At 45.3% G+C, this 13,836-nt stretch overlaps 1 protein-coding gene and 1 long non-coding RNA gene across 2 annotated transcripts in view; one reads left to right on the top strand and one right to left on the bottom strand.

Annotated features, from left to right (window-relative positions):
* Positions 1–3,277: 3,277 nt before the first annotated feature.
* LOC143695219 (uncharacterized) lies at positions 3,278–12,367 on the bottom strand. The gene is made up of 3 exons (XR_013184286.1): positions 12,239–12,367; positions 7,790–7,919; positions 3,278–6,849 (listed from the first exon to the last, which is right to left on the bottom strand). It is a non-coding gene; the product is annotated as an uncharacterized LOC143695219 (long non-coding RNA).
* Positions 12,321–13,836, top strand: part of VIPR1 (vasoactive intestinal peptide receptor 1) — a 121,473-nt gene continuing 119,957 nt past the window's right edge. The window contains exon 1 of the mRNA XM_077185988.1: positions 12,321–12,489. Within this exon, the coding sequence (XP_077042103.1) occupies positions 12,412–12,489 (78 nt within the window). The 5' untranslated portion in view covers positions 12,321–12,411. The remainder of the gene's footprint in view (positions 12,490–13,836) is intronic.

Here is a 13,836-nt window from a genome sequence, read left to right as displayed (position 1 = left end):
AGCTGCCTCAAAAGCATATCTGTGCAAATGTTATCACTGTTATGAGATAAATGTGAAAGGGGATCACGGGTACAGAGCATGTAAAGGTTTTATGGCTTAATCTCTGTAAATATTCTTCAGGTTGCCTTCATAATGTGATTGTTAATAGAATGCTGAGTAGGCAAGAAAAGGATTTTTTTTTAAATCCTTCTAATGAAAATTATTGAATTTGAAAGTGATCTGGCTTCATTTTCCCCACTTTTTAAACAGTAGATGAATAGAAAAGTCTTGATAAGTTTTGGAGATGAATGGAATACAAGGGGTTAAACGTTTAGGATAATTTTTTTAATTATGTACCAAAATCAAAGGAGCATTGACTCTCACACTGATAACCTTTCTTTGCTGGAGCCCACAGGTCACTGCTCCCATTTCCAACTCCAAACAGAATTCAGTCCAAGCAGATAACTTCAGCTCAGGTTGTTATTGTTTGTATAACCATTGCACTTGAAAGGTTTTACAGCTTGAACAAATAACCCAAAATCGAACCAAACTGAAGGGAAAACAGAAGGGTCAGCCTCTGGAAGAGCTGAAGAACTGCACCAGCTTTGAATTCAGGGTCCTGCTTCTCAGGTTGTCTCTGAAACTCCCAATAGCACAAAGTCTGGGAGCATTCCAGCATCAGGATTTCCACCCATTCATTCTGTGATTTAATGCCTGGAGTGAGCTGGTACCTGACCAAAGCCAGAGCACCTCTGGGGACACCTCCCCAGCCCTGACTGAGCTCTCCCAGATCAGAGCACTGCCCAGGAGAAAGCAGCCAGGGCAAGTGGGTCCCACGTGTGTTTTCTGCTGACCTAATCACAGCTGGATACAACAAAACCCTGAATCCCAGTGAAATCCATCCCCCAGATATTTACACTCTGGGCTTCTAGACCTGAACTTGTCAGCTCTGAGCTCAGCTGCTGCTGAAGGACAGAAATAAGGTACTTTTGAAGGGGGGGTATCTGACTTCTTTCAGATGTTTTCATCAGGATTATCTCCATCTTCCCATGGCTGGAAGTGATTAAGCTCCCAATGTTAATAACCTGAGGAGCCAAACGAACACCTGTAACATGGAGCTCCACAACATGGAACTCCACAACATGGAGCTCAGAACCACAACCACCATTCGAAAGAACACTTTTGACACAGCACCCACATTTTGCCACCCTGTAAAGCACAGATGTGCTGCAGATCTTGCAGATCCCCGTTTGTCACGCTCACAGGGCTGCGAGGGAGAATCTCAAATAATGTTGTCTTTGCCTGTGTTTAAGCAAACAAATTCCACCCAGAAGCCCAACAAAGAGGTTGTATAAAGGAGCAGTGCTCTCATTTTATGTGGAGAAGGACTGATGGCTCCAGTAAAGTTGGAAGATTATCTGAAGATGCAAACTGGGGTGCACTCTGATAACACTTCACTATTTACAGGCTGGCTCTTGACAGGGAGTGTGTTTGCTTTTGGGGCCACAGCTGAAGAAACACATGTAAATACTGGTTTTTTATTGCAGGGCTCTTTTGCTGTCCAGGAATAGAGCAAACCTTGAGCAGCATGAAAGGCACAGGTGGCACATTGGGCAGAGCTGGGTTTTGTTATCTTCATCACCCCAAAAGATCTCCACCATGATTAACTTCCCTGGAAATCAATGTGGGTGGCACTGAGACTGTCTGGCAATGAAACTCATCCTGCTTATTCTTAATGTCATGTTTGACTCTGGGTCCAAATGTTTGCTCTAACACACAATCCTAATTATGTGCTCTGGAAGAGTTTTGACCCAGTTCAGGAAAGCCCTGAATAAGTCCCCAAAGAGAAAATAGTTTTAACAGACATTTGGCTTTCAGCACTAACTATAACTTCCCCAACTTAACAGGATTTGAGTAAACTGAAATTTGGACACTCTAACCTCCTCAACTTCAACAGAATTTGAGTAAACTGAAATTTGGACACTCTAACCTCCTCAACTTCAACAGGATTTATGTAAACTGAAATCTAGACCAAGTCTGTAGTGATTTTTTCCTTGATTGTGGATAATTTCTTGAAGTGAAATCTTAGCTGATTATAACTCCCAGTTCAGAGATTCCTTGTTATCTTGGCATTGTTTAAAATCATTATGATTATTTTCTCATTTGTAAATACACTGAAAGACTGAATTTCATCTTGGACTTTCTTACAGGCTTATATTTTGTAGTCGTCCTTGATATTCACAATACCAGAAAGCCTTGGTTTGACCTGAGCATGGATAAATGGCAAAAGCAGAACATCTCCAGTTTTACAAATTGCATCTGAGTGTTTGATGCTTTGTCCTTTGGTCTCCCCCCTTTCTGCTGGAAAACTTTGATGGGAAGTGTGGAGCTTTGGTGCAGTGAGACTCCAGGGCCACATCATCGATCAGATGTGCCTGGAACACACAAATAAACAAATGAAAATTGGTGAAGCTGCAGTAAAAGGAGATGGGGATGACTCACTGCGGAGCGAGGCCAACCCACTCACGTCCCCAGACAGAGGGAGATGTGGCACAGCTGCCTAAATTCCCCCTCAGAGAACTAAACCCATTAAAGAGGGGACAGACACTGGAAGTTTTCAAGCCCAGCTGCTCTTAGCAATGTTTTACAGTGAAAACACCTCCAACACCCCATTTCTCCAGTGAAAACACCCCCATCACCCCCATTTTCTCCTGGGAATGCTTCTGTGAATGCCTGAAGATGACAGGACCTTAGTGGGGTCAGGCTTTAAGAGTAATTGATATTACTGCCTGTGGCGTTCATATTTTCTGAAAAATCCCTTCACCCAGGATTTTTCCCCTGGGAAGCTGAGAAGCCTCAGAGAAAAGGAAAACAATTCTTATCTCATTTGCTTCTCCTGTGTTGTGCCCACATGTGGAATGTGTTTGGAGATTGTTCACCCACAGGTGATCGTTTCATTGGATTCTGCTGTGAGTTTTCACTCTTTGGCCAATCAGGGCCAAGCTGTGTTGGGACTCTGGAAAGAGTCAGGAGTTTTCATTATTTTCTTTTTAGCATTCTGTAAGTATCCTTTCTGTATTCTTTAGTATAGTTTAGTATTCTTTAATATAATATAGTATCATAAAATGATAAATTAGCCTTTTGAGAACATGGAGTCAGATTCATTATTCCTTCCTGCCATGGGGCACCCTGCAAATGCAATAACTGCCTCCAAAAACCTGCCTGCCTGAGAGCAAAACTCCCCTAAGCCCATTCCCTGATGCTTGGTGCTGCCCTCAGCATTGGCACTGGGATAATTTTTGTCACTCTTGCACTGAGAATGACACAGGAACAGGGGGGAGGCAGCATTGTAGAAAGAGGAAAAGAAGCTTTATTCAAGAGAACCACGTGGTTTTTACAGAGTGATAGGACAGACTCTATTTGATTGGCTAGTTAACAAAAACACCTTCCTCACTCACCATCTTTGAGAAGAACAGAAAGATGAAGTAGAAAAACACCACCTGCAGATTGTTTATACTTAACAAGCCATCACATCCTTATGACTCCCTAAAAATTCTCACAAGCCGCTGTGAGAAACGCTTGGCCCTTTCTCTCTCTCTGTCCCATGGCATCCACAATTTTCCCTCTGCCAGCTGCACACAGCCCAGCTCTCAGGCTATCTCTGGCTGGAGATAAACCCAGTGCACAGATGCCACTCCCTCCCAGCGTGGAGCAGTGGAGCAGGAGTGGTTGCTCTTTGCCATCCCCAGCCAAAGTTCTTGTTTGCTGACCCAAAAGCGGCACAAACCTGAAAAGCTGCCCTGTTCCGAGGGGATTGGGAGCCAGGGAGAAGATGCTGTAAAAACACAGAGGGCTGAGTTTAAATAGAGAGATAAGGGAGAAGATTGATGTTACAAATGCCAAGGGTCATATTTTCTGTTAAAACAAATAAAGCTTCGCTGAGCCCCTGTGAACTTGGCTGGGGCTGTGCCAAGCCTTTGATATGTGAGTGAGGAGCGAGTTCAAGGCAGCACCTTGGAGGTAAAATCCAGTCCCAAGCTCTTGTGCCCTTCAGAAAGGTCACTCACCTCTCTGTGAAATCCCTTTCAGAGGCACCAGGTAACACAGGAGGCACCAGCACAGAGCCTGCACATCAGGAAAGCTCAATAAATTCAATTATCTTCCCTAAAAGCCTAATGCTTCACTTCCCTCAGTTATTGCCTATGTTATGGCATCTCCTTGGATAATGTTTAGCTCTCCTTGGGAAGTGTGTGTTTCTATGCCTGATTTTTTTTCTAGATGACTACAGCAGCATCCACAGTTTAAAAATCTCTTTTTTCCTTGAAAAAACCAGTGCCAAAGTTCCTGGAGAGGCTCACAACTCACAGGTATCAGAGTAATGCCACACACTTCAGCTCCTTCACTCATCCACCTCTGATACAGAAAAAGAGAAAGGAGCTTTTTGGGATATTTTGTCATTGCCATTTGCACTATCAGAAATTGAAGGGAAGCATGGAAAATCAGTCATTGTCAATCCTGTTAAGTCTAACACGATTTAGTCTGGGTTAGGAGAGGGTTCCCCTGATTTGTACAGTCAGTCTGGCAGATTGTGGGCATGAAACTATCTTTTGCTTACAGAGAAAGAAGAGTTGTCAGGGAAAGGGAAAAGAAAAACCACACCAAAATTATCAGGAAAATTACATTTATGCGCAACAAATTCCTCCCAGACAGCATTAATTCAGGAGAATGTGCTGTCGTTTCTTATTCCCCCCAAGAAACAGAGTTTTATTTTTCATGTGTGTTGAAAGGACTTAGAACATAACACTTCCCTCCATTAGTGGATGTAATGTTTTGCTGACATATAGTGAGGATGCTAAATTTGCTTGCACAAATCTATCCTGGAGGCAGCAGATATGTAAGGAATGCATCAGGCAAGGGAATCAAATGAGCAGCACAAACCCTGGGATATTCATCAGTTCAAGCAAGAGAAATGAACTGCAGCAGCCAGAAAGGCTTGCTTTAAATCTGATTCATAACAAGGAGGGCTGGAGGAAGAGCTCCCAGCCCTCTAATACCTGCTTGGATTCTTTCTCTCTGAGAGATTATAGCTGAGTAAAATGGGAAAAGCAGGGCTGCTCTCATTTCTTAGTGCAAGGAGGATTTTGAAGAGCAGGTTTGAGCTGGAAACAAGGGATATCCCAGCTAAACAAGCAGGAGGAAAATCAATAATCTTCCAAGGAGTGGTCCCTGACTGCCAAAAGCACAACCAGGCAGAGGCAGAAATGGATTCTTTGCAGTGCCATTGGTTTGTTTGGGGTGTGGGAGAATGGGCTCACAGGGGAGCCCTCAGACAGGCAGATACCTTCCCTCCAAGCATACACAGAGCCTCTGACTTCATCTTTATCCTGTGGAAACAACCAGAGTCCAGATGATGGACAACCAGCAAGCTTCAGGCTCAGGTGTTTTCTTACCGAGCTGCAAAAATATCCCTCAGTTTGAGGGGAAGAGGGGGTTTTATTCCCTTCTCCCCATTCTCCATCACCATGTTTGAGGCCTGGCCTTGTGATTTTTGTGTTTTTTTTGTTTTTTTTTTTCCTGACTGATGCCTGCAGGAAAAATCTGGCATGGTCCAGGCACGGGGCAGGGCTGCCCAGCCCTGTGTGAGAGCAGCTGGCTTGGACAGAGCTGGACAGACCAAGGCTGCTGAGATGAAAGATCTCCTGCTCTGCAGGCAAGAGAGCAAAGGAGTCTGAGCTCGCTGCTCATTTCAGAAGAGGAGTGGAAAAGAAAAGAGAAAAACTCACTCTTGTGACTGACAAATCCCAGAGAGTGTCCTGGTGGATGTCCAGTGCTTTGGATCTCAGCTGCACCTTTCATTTGGGTTAAAAAATAGAAAGTAGCAACTCAGCCCAGCAGGTGTGAAAAACAGGATCAGGCTCCACAGTGTGGCCAAAAATGCTTTGCTGAGCATTTTCTCTGTTATTCCACCTTCTTTCCAGCATCTGGCTCTGCACAGGTCAGAGCCTCTGTCCCCAGGGCTCTTTGCACCCCTCAAGACTCCAGCACCACCAGAGCACAAACCATGGATCAGGCAGATCCTCATTAACAGCATGAGTTCATTGCACATGCTGATTTCTGAAATGTGGGCTTTCCTCTTTAACCCTGCCTGAAATGAATGTGGCAGTTCAGCCTTCTCAAAACTGATTTCAGTAAATCAGGCCCATCCAGTCTCAGAGCTTCTGGAGGTTTTTCTCCATGGTGAAGCCAAAGGTGGATAAGAGATAGGATCTGGGAGAGCAATAGATTTATAGAATCTTGGAGTTTTTAGCTTGGCAAAGACCTCTAAGATTGAGTCCAACCATTAACCCAGCAGCACCAAGTCCACCAACAAACCATGTCCCTGAGTGCCACCAGCAAGTCCAAGCAGACACCTTGGGAAGAGCCCTGAATTTTTTATCCACTGTTTATTGCACTTGTCAGTTTATACCAAGCCTCACAACATTTATCACAAAAAATAATGATATTCTAGAAATTCCTCTTTCCTGCTGCTAAGCTCTTAAAAACAGTTCATTGTTTTAACAACAGCGATTCTCATCACCCAGTCAGAAGAAAGTGGGGCTTGTTCTGTGGACACCAGCAGCCAATCCTCTCTGTGCAGAGCAGCTCCGTGATGCATTTGGCCAGGCTGTGTAAAATGTTCCATTTCCTGCCTCCTCCACAGAAGCATCAGCTGTGTCACATCCTCTAATGATAAGGTAGAGGCTTTATCTCCCTCTCTAGAGCGTGTTTTAGCCCAAGCTTTTATGTAGCTCGTGTAATCTCTGGTGTCAATCACCGAGTTGGTTTCCCTGCTTCTTGTGCCTTCTCCTGCTGCCAAACCACTCTCAGTGACTGTTAGAGGAGATAAAAATCTCTCAGTAGTCAGGGTAAAATATTTCTGCCCAGTGGCCACGACCTGGGGCAGAACCTGCCTGTGTTGGGCACTGTGATTTTAAGAAATGTGGCTGTAGCCACGCTGAATGTGAAAAATGAATGTATTTTATGATTAGCTTTTTGCAAATATTAAAATGAATATGATATGTGTTGGGTTAGAAAGGAATGCTGTATTAATTCTCTTAAGTAGTGTGTTAAATATAGTTTTAGGTTATAAAAATTGTTAAAATAGAAACTGTGCTATGTAGGATACTTTTTTTAAAGAAAGGATTCACAGCAAGATAGCAGCCACAGGACACCTGAATCTTTCAGAGAAAGAGAATTTATTGCCCCATTATCAGAAGAAATGAACTTCTCCTGCCTCGAAGGCACTGTTAGGATTCAGAGGAAGAAGCTGACAATGACCAGACAGAATCCTGTGTTTGAATGGAATTTATGCATCATGTATGAAGTGTATGAATATGCAACAGGCTGTTGCTTTTAAGGGTTAATCCTCTGTTAACCTGGGTCCTTTTTCGGGCTCGTGCTGCCCAGAAAAAGGTACCTGGACATCTGTAACTCTTTGTCTCCATTGTCTCATATTGTCCTAATTCAAATCTTCCAAGCTATTATTACTCTAATTGTATTACTATTTTTATGACCATTTTATTACTATAAACTTTTAAAATTTTAAAAACAAGTGATTGATTCACTCTGAGGATTGTGCTGGGCAGCTTTGTGCCCTCCCAACCTCCTGGCCACCTGCTCTGTCCTCCTTGGCCCTGCAGAGCCCCAAGGAGAAAGGAGGGAGAGGTGCCCTGTTCCCCTGTGCCTTGGGCACGTGGTGTGCCCTGGAGCAGCTCTGCAATGTTCCCACTGTAAACAGCTCTGCTTTCATAATGCATGCTTTGCTACTCACCTGAATTCATTCCATCCCTGCCATCCCCAGTCTGCAGAAAGTTCTTGCTTGTTAGTTTGTTTGCACAGTTTGTTTTGTTTTTTTTTTTTTTCCTATTTGTTCTTCCTGAGCCTGAAGATTTTCTCTTTTTCTGCCCAAACACAAGTAAGATTATTATTATTTTTAATTATTTTAAAGAAAACTGTTTTATCGAAGCATTTTGCGAGTTGGATAGTCCCCTGTGGATATGTAATAGTAATTGCAAAGATTATTATTTTTTTCTGCTCCCAGTGGCTTTGATTGTGTGAAAATAAATATTGAGTACTATGAAGCAATTAATCCTCAGCTCTCCTGAGAGTTGGGTAGGTAATTATTGCTATCTTTAGCTTCCAGAGTGAGGTGAGCATCAGCAACTGGATAATTTGCCCTTGCCCCAGAGATCAAGGACAAGATTTTAGCCTGCTTGGATCAGGTAGGTCCTTTTAATTGAAATATCCCACTCCTGCTCTTCAGATATTTCATGAAATACCCAACTCTGCTGCCCTCACAGATGTAGTCATCAAAAAGGTGGAGATTTCCAGAACTTCATGGAAAAACTTTTGGGGACCGCTGGGGACAGAAAGAGAAGAAAGTCTGAGCTCTCAACCCTGCTGGGTTGTGGTCAGCTCACTTCAGATTTTCCCCAGGGCCACTCTGGTGTTTCCACCCCACGCTGGAAAAGGAGCTTTAAAGCACAGGAAAGCACCAATTGTTTGTGCTTCATTTCGCAAATAATGAAGTCCTGTAGGTGGATGGAATGGTCCTGTTTGCAAAACACCACAGCCAGTGTTTGCCTGCCTCTAATCCCCAATGCAAATAATGCACAGGAATTCATTTTGCAGCTTGTTTAGGGGATGGGATGCTGTTACTGTATTCAAATAAAGTCACCCAGTGGAAAGCAGAACAGATGCATTGTGTTGGCTTTGGAGAGGAAGCTAAATGGGGAACAAGGGCACAGAACAGCAAATCCAGCCTGCAGCAAACTGCTGCATGAATCAGCCCTCAAATATTGTCCTTCCAGACACCACTGCTGTTAGTGTTTGCATTTCTGATTGCCAGAGGCACAGAGGAAAAAAAGAAACACGGGCAGGAAACAATGTGGTTGTTTTTATTTACCTCTGCCATCAGTGTCCACCAAAAATTTCTTATTTGTATGGCATTTCCCCAAGCAGCCCTGGGAGAGAAAAGCCATTTTGTGAAGGATGCCACAGCAGAAATGTTAATTACCTTGGAGGGAGAGGGTTAAATAATGGTAATGAAGAAAAGCAGGCCCAGGGAAGATGCACCAGCCCAAGACAGTGATCACTGTGCTGCTGCTGATGGGGAGAGGAATTCGATCAAGGCTTTCTCAAATTGTTCACAGCTGAGATTAGGGGAAAAAAAAATATCAAAAATAATATCTTATTAGCTGAGAGGCTGCTGTTCAACACCAAGCAGCTGCCACCTTCCAGGCCTGAAGGTCAGGAAAGACTTTGGCAGGGAGGTTGGATGGAATTCCAGTGAGGTGAGCACCGAGCTCCCACCAGCAGAGAGGAAGTGGAAGCTGAGCTGCTTCAGAGCCATGCTTTGGGGGAAATGCATCTTGGAATGGTAATACCTGAGTAATTCAGCTGGGAATTCTCCTGTTCCCACCCACCCAAGGCAAAAATCAGGTTTAAACCACGACCAGCACTAGGCCATGCCATAAACCTGACATTTTGAATTCTTCAGGCACCCATTTTTGTTTTAAAGAGGATACACAGGGATAAGAAGAGGGCATGGCAAAGGCTTCAGAGAGCCTGGGGCTTTTTAGTCTGCACTGACACAGAGCCTTTAGCCACGTGGAGAAGGGAATGTGATTTCACTGAGAGAGGCAGGGTAGGATCTGGGGGCATGGGATGAAACGAGCAGGAGGTGGGTTCAAATCAAACAAGCAGATTTCTCCCAGTGCTGTGGAGTTCACTTGTAAAAAATGATCGGATTTTTTTAGATAATTATCTGAATTTGGAGAAGAATTGATGAGAAAAACATGAATTTTCCCTCTTTCCTCTTGCACCTGGCCAGAGCAAGGAGTGACAACGGGGTGATGATGTCTGGAGGGAGGCAGAGGTCCCACAGCCTGGTGTGGTTTCAGTGAGGCAGAAGGGTGGAAGAGGGCCAAAATGTTTATTTTACCTGTTGTATTCGCTGTAAATTCTCACTGAAAGTAGCCAAACCCCTCATTAATACTCATTTGCATATTAACTCCACACCCCTAAGGATGCAAAGGAAGACACACCTGTTGCACGTGATTGTTCCAACCCTTTGGCAAGGCCAAAAATTATAGCACAGAAGGAGTCTGGATGAAATTAAATATTAAGAAAAATGAAAAAAAGAGAAGGGGAACATAGCTCTGTTTGCTCAGGGCTGTGTCTCTCCTCCTCCATTGAATGTAACCAGATTTATGGTGTTGAAAACAAACTATTTGTGAATCTGTGGAAGTTCTTGTTGAACAGGACCAGACTTGAGAGCTGGATTGGTTTTGATCAAGAATTAAACCCAGCCCCTCTGGTCCCTGAGGACCAGCAGCACCATGAGAGGGTTATTTCCTGCCAAAATTCCATACCCTCAACACAGCAAAACCACAGGACACTCCATGGGGTCACTCAATGACCTCGATCCAGCACAGTCCACAGGGCAAAATGTGCTTCAGATTTTTCCTGTAAAATCCCAAATCCTTCAGATTTACTCTCTGCAAAGAACCCAAAAAAGCAGCACCTACCAATACCTCACTCCCCTCCTCTTTTCCCCCAAAATTTATCCTTAACAGGCTGCTTGGAAGCATTCAGGCTGCATTAATAAATGAAATAATGAAAGCCAGAGTGGCTGTAATTAGTAGGGGGATGCAGTGACCAGCTAATCAGTTCTGGCCCTGTTATTTTAGGATCCAAACTGAGCTTTATATAGCTTTATAAACCTCTGTACAACTAATTGAGGTAATTAACATCTTGTCCCTCTTTTTACACTGGCAATTATTGGCCACCATCAGATCTATGATGAGAAACAAGGGAGAGGATGGGGATTTTTCATATCAAATGAAAAAAAAAGGAGGGGGGAAAATATTTTCAATACAAATTAATTCACATTTTTTCATAAAGTGGGGGGGAAAACACTGAACTGGTTTTTTTCTCATCCTTTGCAGGTTAGCTTTAAAAAGTGGATGGTTCAGTGATTTGCTAACAAGAGCTAAAGACTGGATATAACTTTGGATTTTTAACCATTAAGCCTTTTCCCTAAAAATGACATTTTTCTTGGTTGTGTCAGTAAATTGAAGAGCCTGGAATTTGAGAACTGTCTCCAGGGCCTCCAAAATATGAGGATTTTGTTTTCTTTCCTTGCGGATTTTGGGTTTTTTCTTCAGCAGGTGCTTTACAAAACAATAAATCTGTCCATCTGTTGGAGCTTGAAAATCCAGGGGGCTGGGGGGAAAGGAACAGCAAGGGGGGTATTATTTTTCTTATTTTTTACCTTTATTTGTAGGGCTTATTTGGCTTTCTACACTAAAGCAAGCTTAGACCCGAGGGTTGTCTTGAATTGAAAGGAGCATTGCCCTTAATATTAAATGAAATGCTGCCCAGTGTGCTGGAAAGGGGAAGGATTTCCACATTTTTATTAAAAAATGAAGGTCAGCCCTGTCTTGAGCTGTTCCTCCAATCTGAGAAATCCAGAAATTCCATGTCAGTGACCTGCAACATGGAATTGTTTTGCCATTTTCTGAGGAAAGTGTACATACAGATCACTGAATTGGGATTTTTGGCCCATTGAACCACTTCTTACCAAACAGTTATTTCAGAGGAAGCCAAATGCTTCAATCAATCATTCCTTTCCCTTCCCAGCAGTGCTGGGTCACATTCCCAGAAGTGGAAATGAGAGGGAAAGGAAAGGAAAGGAAAGGAAAGGAAAGGAAAGGAAAGGAAAGGAAAGGAAAGGAAAGGAAAGGAAAGGAAAGGAAAAGGGGGAAAGGAAAAGGGGGGAAATAGAGAACAAGGGGGAAATGGAAAAGAAAAAGAAAAAAGGGGACAGAAAGGGTGAAAGAAAAAGATTAAAAGGGAGACGAAGTAAAACAGGAAGAGAGAGGAGAGGGGGAAATAGTGAAAAGGAAATGTGGGAAATAGGAGAGAAAGGGGGAAGAGAAGAGGAAAAAAAGAAGAACTAGGAAATAAAAAGAAATGACAGAATGGAAAAAGATAAAGGGAAAAAATTAAAAGTAGGGAAGGGGGGACGAGAAGGGAAATGGGAGAGAAAGGAAGGGAAAGAAAGGAGAAAGAAAGGGCAAGAAGGAAAAACGGGAGAAAGAAGAGGGGAAAAGGGGGGAAGGGAAAATTATTAAAGGTGAAGGAAAGCGGGGTGAAAAGGAAGGAAAAGGCAGGAAAAGGGGGGGGAAGGAGCCGGGGCTCCCGGTCCCGGCCGTACCTGGGGCGGGCGGGGGCGGTGCCGGAGCCGCCCCGCGCAGGAGGCGGCGGGGGCGGTGCGGGCTCGGCGGAGCGGGCTCGGAGCCGCTGCCTCCTCCTCCTCCTCCTCTTCTCCTCCTTCCTCCTCCTCCTCCTCTCCTCCTCCCGTGCTGCTGCCGCTGCCGTGCCCGCTGGATGCGGCGGGGCTCGGGCGGGATGCGGGCCCCGGGGCTGCGCGGGGCCGTGCCGCTGCTGGGCTGCCTGCTGGCCGCGGTGAGTGAATTCCAGCGAGTGCCCGAGCGGGGAGCGCCTCGGGCAAACTTCGGGCAACTTTGGGAGGATCCGCTCCTTTCCCCGTGCGTGGGAATGCGGGAAAGAGCGAGCGCTCGGATCGCCTGTAGGTTCAGGTGTGCGTCCCCTCCGGGAGTGAGAGGAGCCCTTTGAGCTGCGGGGATTCCCTTTGGGATTTCTGTGTTTCGTTCCACGAGCGGCTCCGCGTTTCGCTGTCGTTCGGGTTTGGTGGCTTTTGGCTCGCTTTGGTTTCTGTTCCGGAGCTCGGTGAGTCCTGCAGTGCTCGCCCCACACCTGGGGATAACGGGATGAGCTTTTCCCGAGGGGCGCTGGGATGGGCTCTGCCGGCAGCTGCCAGAAGTTGGGCAAAGCTCGGAGCCGCTTTCCAGGGCTCCGTGTCCCTGCCAGGTGCGATTTCCCCGCTGTCGGGTCCGTGATGTCTCGGGTTTGTTCCTCCTGGAGCTGTGGCTGCCCCGCACGGGGTCACACGTGCGAGCTGAGCCGAGCTGAACCGAGCTAAATAAACCTCCGTGCCAGCAGCAGGCACAGGGCACGGCTCCTGCACGCTTAGCTCAACTCCCCGCTCCAAGGAAAGCGCCCCTGCCCATGACAGCGGGTGGAACTGGAGGATCTTTAGGTCCTTTCCATTCCAGACCATTCAGGGAGTCTGCAGTTCGCTGATCTCGCTTTGTTCTGGCAGCTCGTTTCCTCGCAGGGTTTGATTTAGAACGAGACTGGTTTTAATTTAGCAGCCTGGGCTTGGGGGGAGATTTGGTGCTGGCTGTGGCTGAGTTTTCCTCTCACGTGTGACCTGCTCCCACAGCTGTTTTCCTGTAGGGCTGGGTGAGGTTGCCCACCACAATTGGGTTGTACCATCCCTTGCAAGTCACCTGTGTTTGCTCTGCTGGGCTGGTGATGGTGCTTGTGGTCACAGAACCATCACAGAATTGTAGCATGGTTGGAAATAAAATGCAGCTGATTCCAAAGCTCTGTGGACAGGACAGCTTTCAGTAGACCAGTTGCTCAGGAGCATCTTCCAGCCTGGTCTTAAAGCAGAGTCAGACCAAGCAAGCTGAGCCTCAGAGAGTGGAAGTTAACCCAGATTGTCAGTGCATCACTTGTCTCCCCTTCTTTCTCCCCTTTCTTCTCTCCTTGTCCCACAAGGAATGAAACAAATGTAATGAAACAAATGTACAAATTTAATTGTAATTTTTTTTGGCTGTCGCCATGAGCCCCTCACCCATCTGCATTGCCAAAGAATTCCTTAGAGGATGAACAGGTTGGGAAAATGGATTAAAGTACTAAAAAAAAAAGGACCAGGCAATGAGT

Source organism: Agelaius phoeniceus, chromosome 1 (assembly GCF_051311805.1).
Source record: "Agelaius phoeniceus isolate bAgePho1 chromosome 1, bAgePho1.hap1, whole genome shotgun sequence".
NCBI classification, from domain to species: Eukaryota; Metazoa; Chordata; class Aves; order Passeriformes; family Icteridae; genus Agelaius; species Agelaius phoeniceus.
This window is presented reverse-complemented; position numbering and strand designations above follow the sequence as displayed.